The 13,421-nt window shown below is 41.0% G+C and overlaps 1 protein-coding gene across 1 annotated transcript; it reads left to right on the top strand.

The window, feature by feature from the left end:
* Positions 1-6,378: 6,378 nt before the first annotated feature.
* On the top strand, positions 6,379-10,246 carry LOC104849425 (DNA excision repair protein ERCC-6-like). Its single transcript, XM_010605857.3, has 2 exons — positions 6,379-7,000; positions 7,102-10,246. Exons 1-2 carry the CDS (start codon positions 6,399-6,401, stop codon positions 10,205-10,207), a joined length of 3,708 nt encoding a protein of 1,235 aa, XP_010604159.1. The 5' UTR covers positions 6,379-6,398; the 3' UTR covers positions 10,208-10,246.
* The last annotated feature ends 3,175 nt before the right edge of the window (positions 10,247-13,421 follow it).

Raw genomic sequence — 13,421 nt, 5'->3', positions numbered from 1 at the left:
TGAGAGAATGAAAAGATGAAAATAAAGTGTTTGTAGATGGGGAGGGGAGGAGGGGGTGAAGGGAGGGCAGAGGTAAGGGGAAAAAAATGAGAATCAAGACTTGCCATGTAAAGGTACATGATCCCAACAATGAATGTAACTGTACTGTATCCCTAAATGTACCAATAAACTCAATTTAAAAAAAAAAAGAATGAAAGATATGTAGAATGATAAAGAAAGGCCTTATAGAAGAGTACAATGAAGATATTCTAATAAAGAATGAAAGGGTCGACAATACCTTAGAACAGACTTTAGAAGAGGGAAGATTTTCTTTTCCCTTTTGATAACCTCAGTCTTTTCTGAATCATGCTAGAAGTTTTCACTGACCCTTCTTAATTCTTTATTAAAACATATAAATCTGAAAAATCTGGTGACTGTGTGTGACACTGACTAGAAGCCCTATGTCATCAAACCCACTAAGTCAATTGAAACAGCATGTCATTCCCCATTGTGGTGGGGAACTACCAAAATAGTCTCCTTACATAGGATAGCACAGTATTTGAGTACAAGCTACATATATCCTCCCATGTATTTTAAATAATCTCTAGACTGCTTATAATACTGTGATGATTAATCTTGATTGTCCACTTGATCAGTTTGAGATTCCTAGATTAGTAAAGCATAATTTTAATGTGTCTGGTTGTGTACTATCTGCATGACCTTGGAGACTAATATACAACCCCTGGTCCCTTCCTCTGGGGCTCATCCACTACTCTGCTTACTAGATGCTATGAGTTGAGCACCTTTTCTCTGCCCTGCCCTTCAACCACAGTATTTTAGCTTTTGATCCAGCCAACCATGACCTAAAATCTCTGAAACTATCTCTTGTCTTTAAGTTGCAAGTGTCAGGTATTTTGTCCCATCAACTAAAAGCTAACTAATATAAATACCTAGTATCATGTCAATCAATAGCTGTTGTGCTATATTCTGTAGGATACAATGACAAAAAATGTCTGTAGAGGTTCCATACAGGTATAGATTCTTAACTCTATTTTTCACCTGTGGTTGGTAAAATCCACAGATGTGGAACCCATGAATGTGAGTTATATTAAGTTCTCTAAGCCCCTGATAAGAGGCTCTTGGAACTCGATTCAGTCAGTGAGCATCTATTGAGCACCTTTCTAAGTGCTACACATACTAAGTAGGTAGTGGGGACATCCAGGCTATAGAGACAAGACTCCTGTTGCCAGGACAGACACATTCTAGTGACACACAGTGTGGTCATATCTACCTTGCTTAGAGAAGTAGTCCCTAGAGCAGTATTTGTAAAAAACAAGATGGATTTGAAGAGGACGGGGAAAGCAGGTGGTTGGCGGAACATATGTTCCAGGTAGATACGGGGGCAATAGGAATGCAGAAGAATGCTGAGGAGTTTGTGAGTCCGACTCTGGAAAGGAAAGAATGGGGAGAGCCAAAATCCAAGGGAAGATTATGCTATTTTATTGACTATGAACCTTTTGAAATGAAAATTGGATAGTCAGTCCATAGTGTTCCCTGCTGTCTTCAGCAACCACACACTGCCCTTGATTATGAAATCTTCACTGGTCTTGCTTGAGCACATTTGTAGCTCCTGCCACCTTATTTCCCACCCATCCCTGTATCCCCAACTGAGCAGAAGTTGCTCTAGCCCCCTAGCTAGCTAGGGTGGCCACTTCCTCTTCCCCTCTCTCTGCATGACCTTGTGGAGGCCGGAGCACCAACAGCTCACCTGCAACAGCTTTAGCAAAGCACAGGGCGCTGCTCTCCTCCATCAGGCTCAGATCCCCTGCTGGCTTGGCTGTTTCCAGGCAGGCACCACTAGTTCCAAGGACATCAGCTTTACAAGGAGTTTTCTTTATACTCCAAAGAAGCTGCAGGAAACTGGCCACCAAGTTTAAGTGGACAAATCTGGGAATGGGTTGCAAGCCTGTATTTCTGGCTACTTGTGAGGCTGAGGCAAGAGGATGGCTGGCAATTTTGGGTTATGTCTAGGCAACTTGACAAGACACTGGACAGTAGGCTTGGTTGCTCTCATCCTCATAGATCACTCAGTTGACACTCTATCAGGGTATAGGCCCTGCTGAGACAGGCACCTGCCCAGAATCACAACTTTGGCCATAGTGGCCACAGGAAGGTGAGCAGTGGCAGGAAGGCGCCACTGAATCCCTTTTATACCATTTGTCCTCCATTCACAGTACTGGGGGCTGCTGTATGACCTAATGGGTAGCCCACATCCAGCAGGCGAGGGTGAGAAGGTCCAGGGAGGTAGCAGAGAGGTGGCAGATGAGGATTCTTCAGGGCTGGGCCTTGGAGGAAAGGGGTCATGGGCTCATATGCCTTCTCAGCCAAAGCCTCAGGCTCCAATTTTGACTCAGTCTCTTAAGTGAGTCATCTAAGAGCCTGAAAGTGACTCTCAGGTCACTCATCTAATTTGCTATACATTTCATTCATTGAGTTCTGCATTTCTTAATCTTTGAATTATTAATTATATTTATTTTAAAGTTCATTTCTTATGACTTTATTAAACAGATAGCCTAGATTCCCCATTACTATTTGTTTTCTTCCTATAATTAAAAAAGTCTGTACATCTGGTTGGTTTTGATTAGATACAAATCATTGCATAGAAAAGTTTATTTTGAGTCTGGAAAATTTATTTTCTTTCATAGTTGATTTAGTTTGCTTCTGTCAGAATATTAGGCTAGAGGTCTGTCTCTTGCTTCTGACCTGGAGCCTGATCCCCAAGGCTCAGTCACTGGAAGTCACTTTCCACTCCTCTCTCTCCTAGTGGATTCATTGTGGATCCCAGCTGAGAGCCAGGGAATATCCACAAGTTTCTTCCTCATTGTGAGTTCATGCTCAGTTTTGTTCCTCCAGCTCAGTGAGACAGCAAAAATTTCTGCATGATTTCTCAGCCTCTCAACTATCGTTGTGTTTAGAACTGGTAAAACTGATGAACAAATAAACAAAAAAGAACAGTCTGTCAGTGTGAGGTTGTATTAATCAGCATTGCTGCCACTGATACAAAAATCCTACCACCTACATCTTAAAGGAGGAGACGTTTATTTTGACTCACAACTTCCATGGGTTCAGTCCATACTTCAGTGGCTCCAAAGCATAGTGTAAGATCTTAGTGGGGGAAAGCTGTTCACCTCAGGAAGAAGAGAGAGGTGGGAGGAGCCAGAAACAAGATACAGTTCACACCACAGTATCCCATTTCCTCTGACTAGGCCCCACCTCCCAACAGCTACTGAAGTTATCAATGGATGAGCTGATGAATGTAGACCCTTATGATCCTGATCACCTTCCACACACATGAAATTTTGGGTTAGATCTACACCATAAGACACATCTACTTCTTTTGACCTTTCTATTCTTCTGTTCTGTATCACTGCCTTAATAAAAAGACTCTACAAGCCTGAAATGGCAGCACATGCCTATAATCCCAGCTCTCTGGGAAGCTAAAGTAGGAGGATTGCAAATTCAATCCCAGTCTAGGCAACTTCAAAGTGAAATACTATCTGAAAGTGAAAGACAAAGGGCTGGGAATACAGCTCATTGTGAAGGCCCCCTGTTCAATCCCCAGTACTGAAAACACATACACAACAACAGTAACAACAACAACACAACCTTGTGTTGTAAGGATGTTCTGTAATTAGTTTTAGAATTAGATGGGGGTATAAATATATGGATGAAAATTTCTTATGTCAGAGATTACCAGTTCCCCCTAATGTCATAATCTTTCTTTTCCTTTAGTTCTTTTACTTCAATTATTTACTTTTACCTGGACACATGGGCACTGTCTTAGTTTGTCCATTTGCTGACACAAAATGCTCAGCACCCACAAGTTAAGGGAGGAAAAGTTTATGTAGCTCACAGTTTGTAGAGGTTTCAGTCCATCATCGGCTGGTTCCCTGGAAGGGCGGCATGGCAGAGGGGCATCGCAAAGAATAGTTCATGGGAGGCAGAAGAGAGCAAGCGAACAGAAGATAAGACAAGCCTCTCTGTCCCTTATATTGTACCCAGGTTTCCAGGATTAGGGTAGTGTCAAACCAATCAGTGAACTGATTTAGTAATCACCCACCCTTAATCCTGGTGTCACACACTCTAGATAAAGCCACCTCTGAAAAAGCCCCTCCTATGACTGTATGAGGCTTTGGAGGGACATCTAGACCCAAACCATAACAGTCCCTCAGATGTTCACTAGATTTTTAAGACTTCTTAGTAGTTAGATGTTTATGTTCTAGATGGGCTTGAGATCATTTAGCCTAAGTGATATTCATTCTTTAAAGGAACGACTTCTTGACATGTTTTTCCCTTTGCAACCCACTGACACGCAGTTGTGGTTGCAGGAGACACAGCAGATATTTTAGAGCTAATGTGCAAAACTGTGATGAGAATGCAAGAGTAACCAGAGAGCTGGCCCTTGGCTTCTTATACTTGGACTCTTACATGAGAGGAGCAAATGTCTCTCCTGTTTAAATCATAACTATAGTTGGATCTTTTTTATTGTAAGAACTTATTTTATCAATACAACATTACCACCATAGGAACAAAATATGTGGAAAAATTAGGCAAAAGTGCCCAAAGTTAAATTAAATTACTCCATTAAAATTGTGTTTTTGAAAGTATAGAAATGAACTTTCAAACCGAGTCTGATGACTTGGAAATAATGGCAGATTAACCCACAGGTCAACAAGGCCCACCCAGTAGGGTGACCAAGTGATCTTCACGTAGAAGAATGCGGTGTGCGGGAGGGTGTTTGGGGCAGGAAGAACAGACTTCTCCCATAAGTGTAGCTAGGGTCAACACCATTCAGCTTGTGCATTTCATCATGCACAAAAGTAGTTTTAGTGTAGCACAGTCTTCCTTTTTTTCCTCCCAAATTAGATCCCAGATACTTAGATAAAACTCCTCCAATTGTAAATGCTGACAATTTCAACACCCTTCTAACTGTCAATGCAATATCATTATTCTCTTCTTGGTCACTGAAAGAAAAGAATATATTTCCAATTTTTAAAAATCCTATTAACATTTTCAATAGCATCTGATTCCATGTATGGATTTAGGAAATGATTAATTGATTTTTCTGTTTTGAGTCTTTTTTTCCCAAAATTAGCTTTACACCTGTTTACTCAGACTTTGTGTCCCTCAGTAATGTAGGCAAGTTTGTTTCAGAGATACACTGCATATATGTACATCTCCCTCTCTTCCACCCATCCATCCTTTCCTTCCCTCTTCCCATTTCCTTTCCTTTCTGTCTCATCTTTAGTTCAGTTTCCTTTAGTCCACCATCTTTCCAGAAGCCCAATTTTTCTTTCTTCCTTCTGTTCCTCCTTAAGTTGTTCCCTTTTCCCTTGTTGTTCCTTTCTCATTATCTTTATTTTTACCATCTTTTACCATCTAAATGAGATCTTTGCTTGTGTTTTTTCTAATAGGTTAGTTGTCTTATAAATGAAAATTCAAGTAATTTGAAATACGATGTTTTTGTTTTGTTTTGTTTTGTACCAGGGATCGAACTTGGGACCTTGCTCTTGTGAGGCAGGAGGTGGAACCACTGAGCTAAATCCCTGGCCCTGAAATATGCTTTTAATTAAAACTATGTATACAAAAATGTATACAATAGCGGTACATCTTAAAGAATTATAGTAAGGTGAACATCCCCTTTCCTGTATGGGATTTAGAAAAAGAAAAATACTCATGCCTTTGAAATCTCTCCTGTGTCCTTCCATAAATGCAGTTCCCTTCTCTCTGCCTCCTAGGAAAACTAGTATATTGACTATTTTCTTGAAGGAAAGGAGGGAGGGAGAAAAGAAAGAGGGGGGAAGGGGAAGGGAAAAGGGAGAGAGGAAGGAAGGGAGAGAAAAGGAAGGGGGAGGAGGGAGACGGAGGGAAGGAGAGAGATTCTTTAGATATAACCTCTTTCTTCTTGCGTGTTCTTCTTGGATTTTTTCTATTCATACTTCTGCTTATGATTGACCTCTGATTCCTCCTATTCCAGTGTTTATAACGTAACAATAGTGGTACCACTACAAGCAGGCAGTAGGAAATGCCTCTAATCCTAGCCCTAGAGAGAAATCCACACCCCACTCCGTCCTATTCTTTGGGTTTGCCCTCTAAATTTCTTTTATCCATCGGGTGGGAAGATTTTAAGAACCGGAAGTACACTCTCCTCCGCAGGCTGGTTGCACTTTACCTATCAGCGTGAACGTTTAGGCGCAGGCGCACGACCTTCCTGGAAGGGGCTCGGGTGGCGCTATGGGACTGCTGATTGGCCCGTCTGGAGGCTGACAGTTGGCCCTCTCTGCTCTTGATCCTGCGCTGGGCTGAGCAGAGCGAAGTTCAAGCTTCCGACAAGATACCTGGAATTAAAACCCAGGGTCATGGAGAATTACCAAGGTTTAGCAGAAGCTGAGAGGTTGAGCGGAGAGCAGACTGCCCGCTATATGAGATATGTGAAAGAGGCCAAAGAAGCAACAAAGAATGGAGATCTGGAGGAAGCACTTAAACTTTTCAATTTGGCAAAGGACATTTTTCCCAATAAAAAGCTGATGAGCAGAATCCAAAAACTACAGAAAGCCTTGGAGGAGTTGGAAGAACATGAAGATGATGAATTTGCAGATGTGTGCAACTCTGGCTTGCTGCTTTATCGAGAACTGTACGACCAGTTATTTGAGCACCAGAAGGAAGGTGTAGCTTTCCTCTATAGTCTTTACAGGGATGGCAGAAAAGGGGGTATCTTGGCAGATGATATGGGGTTGGGGAAGACTGTTCAGATCATTGCTTTCCTCTCCGGTATGTTTGATGCTTCACTTGTGAATCATGTGCTATTGATAATGCCTGCCAATCTCATCAGCATGTGGGTAAAAGAATTTGCCAAGTGGACTCCAGGAATGAGAGCCAAAACCTTTCATGGCCCTAGCAAGGATAAACGTACCAGAAGTCTCCACCGGGTTCAGCAAAGGACTGGCGTCCTTATCACTACATACCAAACGTTAATCAACAATTGGCAGCAGCTTTCAAGCTGTAATGGCCAAGCATTTGTGTGGGACTATGTCTCTTGATGAATGGCGTCCTTATCACTACATACCAAACGTTAATCAACAATTGGCAGCAGCTTTCAAGCTGTAATGGCCAAGCATTTGTGTGGGACTATGTCATTCTTGATGAAGCACATAAAATAAAGAGCTCCTCCACTAAGTCAGCAATATGTGCTCGTGCTATCCCTGCAAGTCATCGCCTCCTCCTCACAGGGACCCCGATCCAGAATAATTTACAAGAACTATGGTCCCTATTTGATTTTGCTTGCCAAGGTTCCCTGCTAGGAACATTAAAAACTTTTAAAGTGGAGTATGAAATTCCTATTATTAGAGCGAGAGAGAAGGATGCTACTCCAGGGGAAAAAGCCTTGGGATTTAAGATATCCGAAAACTTGATGGAAATCCTAAAACCCTATTTTCTCAGGAGGACTAAAGAGGAAGTACAGAAGAAAAGGTTGAACATACCAGAGGTCAGACCTGCTGAAAAGAATTCAGGTGTTGATGCCATATATGAAATGCCTTCTTTTTCCCGGAAAAACGATTTAATCATTTGGATACGTCTTGTACCTTTACAAGAGGAAATATACAGGAAGTTTGTGTCTTTAGATCGCATCAAGAAATTGTTAATGGAGACACGCTCACCTTTGGCTGAGCTAGGAGTCTTGAAGAAGCTGTGTGATCATCCCAGGCTGCTGTCTGCACAGGCTTATCATTTGCTGCATCTAGGGACTGTCAGAATCTCTCCTCACGATGGAAATGAGGAAGATCTTTCAGATGTGGACAGCATTGCTCATGTACCTGATGATGCACTGATGGGAGAATCTGGAAAAATGATATTTTTAATTGACCTGCTGAAGAGACTGCGAGATGAAGGACATCAAACTCTGGTGTTTTCTCAGTCAAGACAAATTCTAAACATCGTTGAACGCCTCTTAAAGAATAAACACTTTAAGATATTGCGAATTGATGGCACAGTTACTCATCTTTTAGAACGAGAAAAAAGGATTAACTTATTCCAGCAAAATAAAGATTACTCTGTTTTTCTGCTCACCACTCAAGTGGGTGGTGCTGGCTTAACATTAACTGCAGCAACTAGAGTGGTCATTTTTGACCCTAGCTGGAACCCCGCAACTGATGCTCAAGCTGTGGATAGAATTTACCGAATCGGACAAAAAGAGAATGTTGTGGTTTATAGATTAATCACTTGTGGAACTGTGGAGGAAAAAATATACAGAAGACAAGTTTTCAAGGACTCATTAATCAGACAAACTACTGGTGATAAAAAGAACCCATTCCGCTATTTCAGTAAGCAAGATTTAAGAGAGCTCTTTATAGTTGAGGATCTCCAGAACTCTACAACCCAGTTGCAGCTTCAGTCCCTGCATGCAGCTCAGAGGAGATCTGATAAGAACCTAGATGAACACATTACGTACCTACAGTCTCTGGGGATAGCTGGAATCTCAGACCATGACTTGATATACACACACGATCAGTCCATTAAAGAAGAGCTTGATGTGATAGAAGAATCTCAGTATATTCAACAAAGAATTCAGAAAGCTCAATCCCTTGTTGAATTCGAGTCTCAAAATACAAGGGAAAAACAAAGAACTGGACATGAGGAAGCCTGGCCAATAGCACCTCTGTTTCCTTCTCAAACAAAGAAGAAATGCCCTGAATTGAAGAAATCACAGCCTTGGCCTTCACCTTGTATAACTATTCATCCTACCCAGGAAGGAGATATCACTTTTCAAATGGCAAATGTAAACATTGATGATCGAGAACTCTCCAAGATAAAGATGAATATGACCATGTTACAAGGTGGTATGCACCCATGTGAAAATACACTTAATACTAACTTTGTAGCCCCTTTACTCAAGGAGCTTGGAAGTGTAGAAGAAATTGGGACTGCCTCATTACTAGGAAATTCAAAAAGCTTTGTTGTTGGAAATGAAGCTCTGCAAAAAAAGGCATTACAAGAAGAGCCTAAGCAAGAGGCACTGCAAGAGAATGCCCTGGAAAGTTTTAATTGTTTAGCTATCCAAGCAGTTGCACCAACTCTAGATCTACGGGATGATGACATTTTATATCACTGCAATCCTTGGCCCAGAAATCCCATAACAAGTGAAAATCAAAGCACAAGATCGAGTGTGTCTGTTATTGAAATATCTGATGAGTTGTCCACATCCCATGATGCACTACAGCATGTCCAAGCAAGTGCGGCCGAGTCAGAAGGGGAACCTTTAGCATCTTCACTACAGTATGCATGTGATTTCAGTCTTTCTCTGGAAGACTCTTCAGACAATATTCAAAATCTGTCCACTCAGTCTTTGGGACATGTTGAGAAAGAAAACAGTGTGTGTGTCTCTGCAGCTAATTCTAGTGCAGAGTCTGTGCACAGCAAAGTATGTCTCCCTTTGGATTTTCCCAAGGAAGACAGTGAACCAGAGGAAGTGGTAGTTAATGTTAAAACCAGAAGCAAAGCTAGAAGGATCACTTCAGGTGATGAAGATGAGGATGATTCTTTAAAAGGTACTTCAAGCACAAATCCATTCAGCATATCTCTCTTTCATTTCTCATCTGTGAAACAATTTGTTGCTTCTACTCCCAAAGATAACAGTGCACCTGGACTGTTCTGTTCACCTAAAATGCCTGGTAGTGTAAATACATCTATGAACTCTAGGAGATCTCTGGCTTCTAGAAGTTCTCTGATTAAAGTGGCTTTAGACCACATGGAGGAAAGGCTTGACAATAGCAGTAGAGCACAGCACACTGAGGATCATCTGGAGGATGGAGCCAAAGAAAGCAGTGATGAAACCTCAGAGGATACAAAAGATCCTTCTGAAGAAAGGTTGTCTTTGGAAAATAAGTCTGGCAGGCTAACAATGGCTAAGCCACTAGGCTGTAATCTGCAGGCCCCACTTGGGGCTTCTGTGCCTCTCTCTGCTGAACCATTGGTTGACTCTTCTCAGGGTAAGGCAGAGGAGGCTGCAAATGACTATGAAACTCTTGTAACTCATGGAAAAGAACTCAAAGAGTGTGGAAAAATACAAGAAGCCTTAAACTGCTTAGTTAAAGCACTTGACATAAAAAGTTCCGATCCTGAAGTCATGCTCATGACTTTGAGTTTGTATAAGCAACTTAGGAACACTTGAAAATGTTTTAACCTATGTATTGTGCGGTTTTTTTGGAGGGGGGAAGGTTTTTTGTTTTTAGAGATCAGTCCTGCTGTGTAACCCAGACTGGCCACAGACTCACACCAGCTTTAGTCTCCTGAGTGCTGGAATTACAGGTATGCATCACCATGCCCATCTATTTATTGTGTTTTTAAAATGTTACCGGTTTTGAGGCGATTTGTGTTTGACAGCATGAAGGGTTGTGCTTAAGATAAAAAAGATCTCATAAAGCAATTTCTGCGTCTGCATCCTAGCACCTATTCCTCCTCTCCCAACATAATGTTTTCTGAATGTTAGGCTAGCTAACTTCTTTTAGTCATACTCTATAAATTTAAGACAACTATGTGTGTGTTTCTTTTAAATTGTGTGTGTGTGTATGTGTGGTACTAGGGCTTGAACTTATTTTTTAGGTTGAATTAGGGCCTCACTAAGTCCCCATGTTGTCCTCCAACTTGGGCTCCAACTTGCAATGTACCTGCCTTATCCTTCCACCTCATCCTCCCTGAGCGCTAGGATTATATGCGGACACTACCATACCTAACCTAAAGTTTGTTTTGAAATTATTCTGAGTATTTGCAAAAGGATCACCTTTGAATATCAACTGAGATAAGAAAATTGAACTTACTTTTCTTCAGTGTAAAAGAAAAAAAAAGATCTTAAGGACCACTTCTGAGTTATAGGCAGAAGAAAATAAGGTTGAGGAGTTCTGTTAGGCACAATGAAATAAAAGTACTTCTCACATTTTAGCTTACTGCAGAGAGGGACCATTTGCAGGGAACTGATCCTGAGGACTCATGGTTAAGGCCTTGAGTGTCCTCTTGATTATGATTTTCCCTTCTCATGAACTTTTAGATGTATAATTCCAATCAGGTGCTTTTGTAACCAAAGATGTTAGTGGTTTCCTTTTGTTCAGTAGACAAGATCTGATAGGTGCATGTATCCAGCAGAGTAGGAGGGGCCGCGTCTAGATTGCTCGTGGCACATGGTCTAGGATAGGCTAAGAGAGGAGTAGGCAATTGGTGGATTGGTTGAACCCTTCGTGGTTTCTTCCATCATTCTTGCCACTTTCTGAAGCAGTTCTAGAAGTCTTCTTGTGTCTTTATAAAATGTGATAAAAAGTTCAGTGAATGCCACTGCTGAGTGCCACCCAGTGGAAAGGCAAGCTTGTGAAAACATCGCAGCATGCTCTGATCCACCTGATTCACCAGATCTAGCTCCGTGAAACTTCTGGTTCTTCCCTAAAGTGAAAATGATCGCGATAGACAAATATTTTGAAGGCATTCAGGAGATCAAGGCAGCCAAGATAGCACAGCCACAGAGAGGAAAAGCTGACTTCCATAACCACTTCAGAAAGTGGAGAAAGAATGACGGGATAAGTCTGTTCAAAGCCAGGGAACACATTTTAAGAGGGGTTAATGGCAGTTTATCTTTCGCTGTAATACTTTTTAAAATTTAAATATCCACTGTATTTTTCTATGAGATCTCTTATTTCTTGATTCCTAAAACAGAGGTACTTTTTGTCCACTGTATATGATACATAGTCTGGAACACTCTGACTTCTCCTCAGCTTCCTTCTATCACTTCTGCTTTCTTTCCTTTGTTATCTGCATTGTATTTGTATTTTTAAATTCACCTCCAATAAAAACCATTTGTTTATAAAGGAGTTTCTCATTTTCCCCCTTTTCAGGCCCTGCCAACCACACATCTGTTCTCAGACTGTGAGGATTTTCCTATTGTGTTATTTTACGTACAAGAGATCACACAATATGTAGCTTTGGGAGTGGTTTCTTTTACTGACAACTGCTTTTAAGGGTCGTTCCTGTTGTAGCATGTATCAGCCTTCATTACTTTTCCTGGCTGAGTCGTAAGTCATTATGTGACTGTCACATCTTGTGTGTCTATTCATATGTTGATGAACATTTGAAATGTTTCCACATGGCTATGGTGAATTTTGCTACCATGAACATGCTTGTGTACAAATTTTTCTTTGAATGCATGTTTAAATTTGGGGGATGTATACCTAAGATCACTTAGTCATATGGTAATTCAGTCTTCAACTTGAAGAACCACCTAACTATCCTGGGCAGCATGTTTTAGTTCATAGCATTTACATCATATTAGGTAACTCATTTAAGTATTTTTAGTGTTGGTTTATAGATTGATCTTAAAAGAAAACCATTAAAATGGGTCCTGTTGTGACTAAGGTAAATTGTTCAATGCATGGACCATATTCATTGTATTAATTTTTCTTCTATTAAGAATAAGTTCTCATCTCTATTTTGAATTATCTTTTTTGATAGTCATTTTGGTACTGGGGATCAAACTCAGGGCCTTCCACTTGTGAGGCAGGTGGCACTACTGAGCTAAATCCCTGGCCCATGCCTACCTCTTTTCAGTGGAGGGTTTCCTCAAATGTTTGGCAAGTCTGTGTTGTCCATTTATATTTAAGAACATGATGCCCCTTGGTGGGGTTCACTACATAAGTAGGACTCATCACCTGTTGTCCTGTGCTTTAGGGTGGTTAAGAGGTTAGGAGGAGAAAAACAGAAAGAAATCTTCACATTCCATCTGCCAATGATCTCGTTTGTGTCAATAGCAAGGTGATGGAATCTTCTGTGTATGCTTTCAGTTAATCCTTTCAGTCAGTGCACACAGTTTCAGCCTTTTTGGGCTCCCAGGCATCATCATCATGTGGGTTTTCAGAGCTGAAGTCTCACCGCTGTCCCCCTTTTCACAGCTGTACGCCATCTGAGAGGTCGTGGGTCCTGCCATTTGGTTGCTCTGCCAGCCTTTATCAGTTACCATCTTTTCTTCTGTTCTGTCTTCCAGAAGTTTTTCAGTATCTCTACATCATTGAATCCCCTTCACTAATTTTTTGTTCCTGTGTATTTATAACTTTAAGCATTATTATTCTCATTTTGTGAGGACTTGGAGGAAGAAGAAATAAATACACATGGACAATCTGTCCACTTTAGCTTGAAATCCTCCATCCATCTTTAAATGTGGATGTGCCACAGGAACGAAGGTAAGAAAAATAGTCTTTTTATTAATACTATAAGATGGCATGCTTAACTTACATTTCCTTACCTATTGAAAATTAGGTGGTGCAATTGAAGGAATGAATATTCTCTGAAGACCATTTCCCTACCCTAATGACACATAGGTCATGTGATGGGCATTATCTCTTCAAAAG

This window comes from Fukomys damarensis, unplaced genomic scaffold (genome assembly GCF_012274545.1).
Source record: "Fukomys damarensis isolate Sample0158 unplaced genomic scaffold, DMR_v1.0_HiC HiC_scaffold_11, whole genome shotgun sequence".
Lineage (NCBI taxonomy): Eukaryota > Metazoa > Chordata > Mammalia > Rodentia > Bathyergidae > Fukomys > Fukomys damarensis.
Note: the sequence above shows the minus strand (reverse complement) of the source record. Positions and strands in the feature narration are given on the sequence as shown.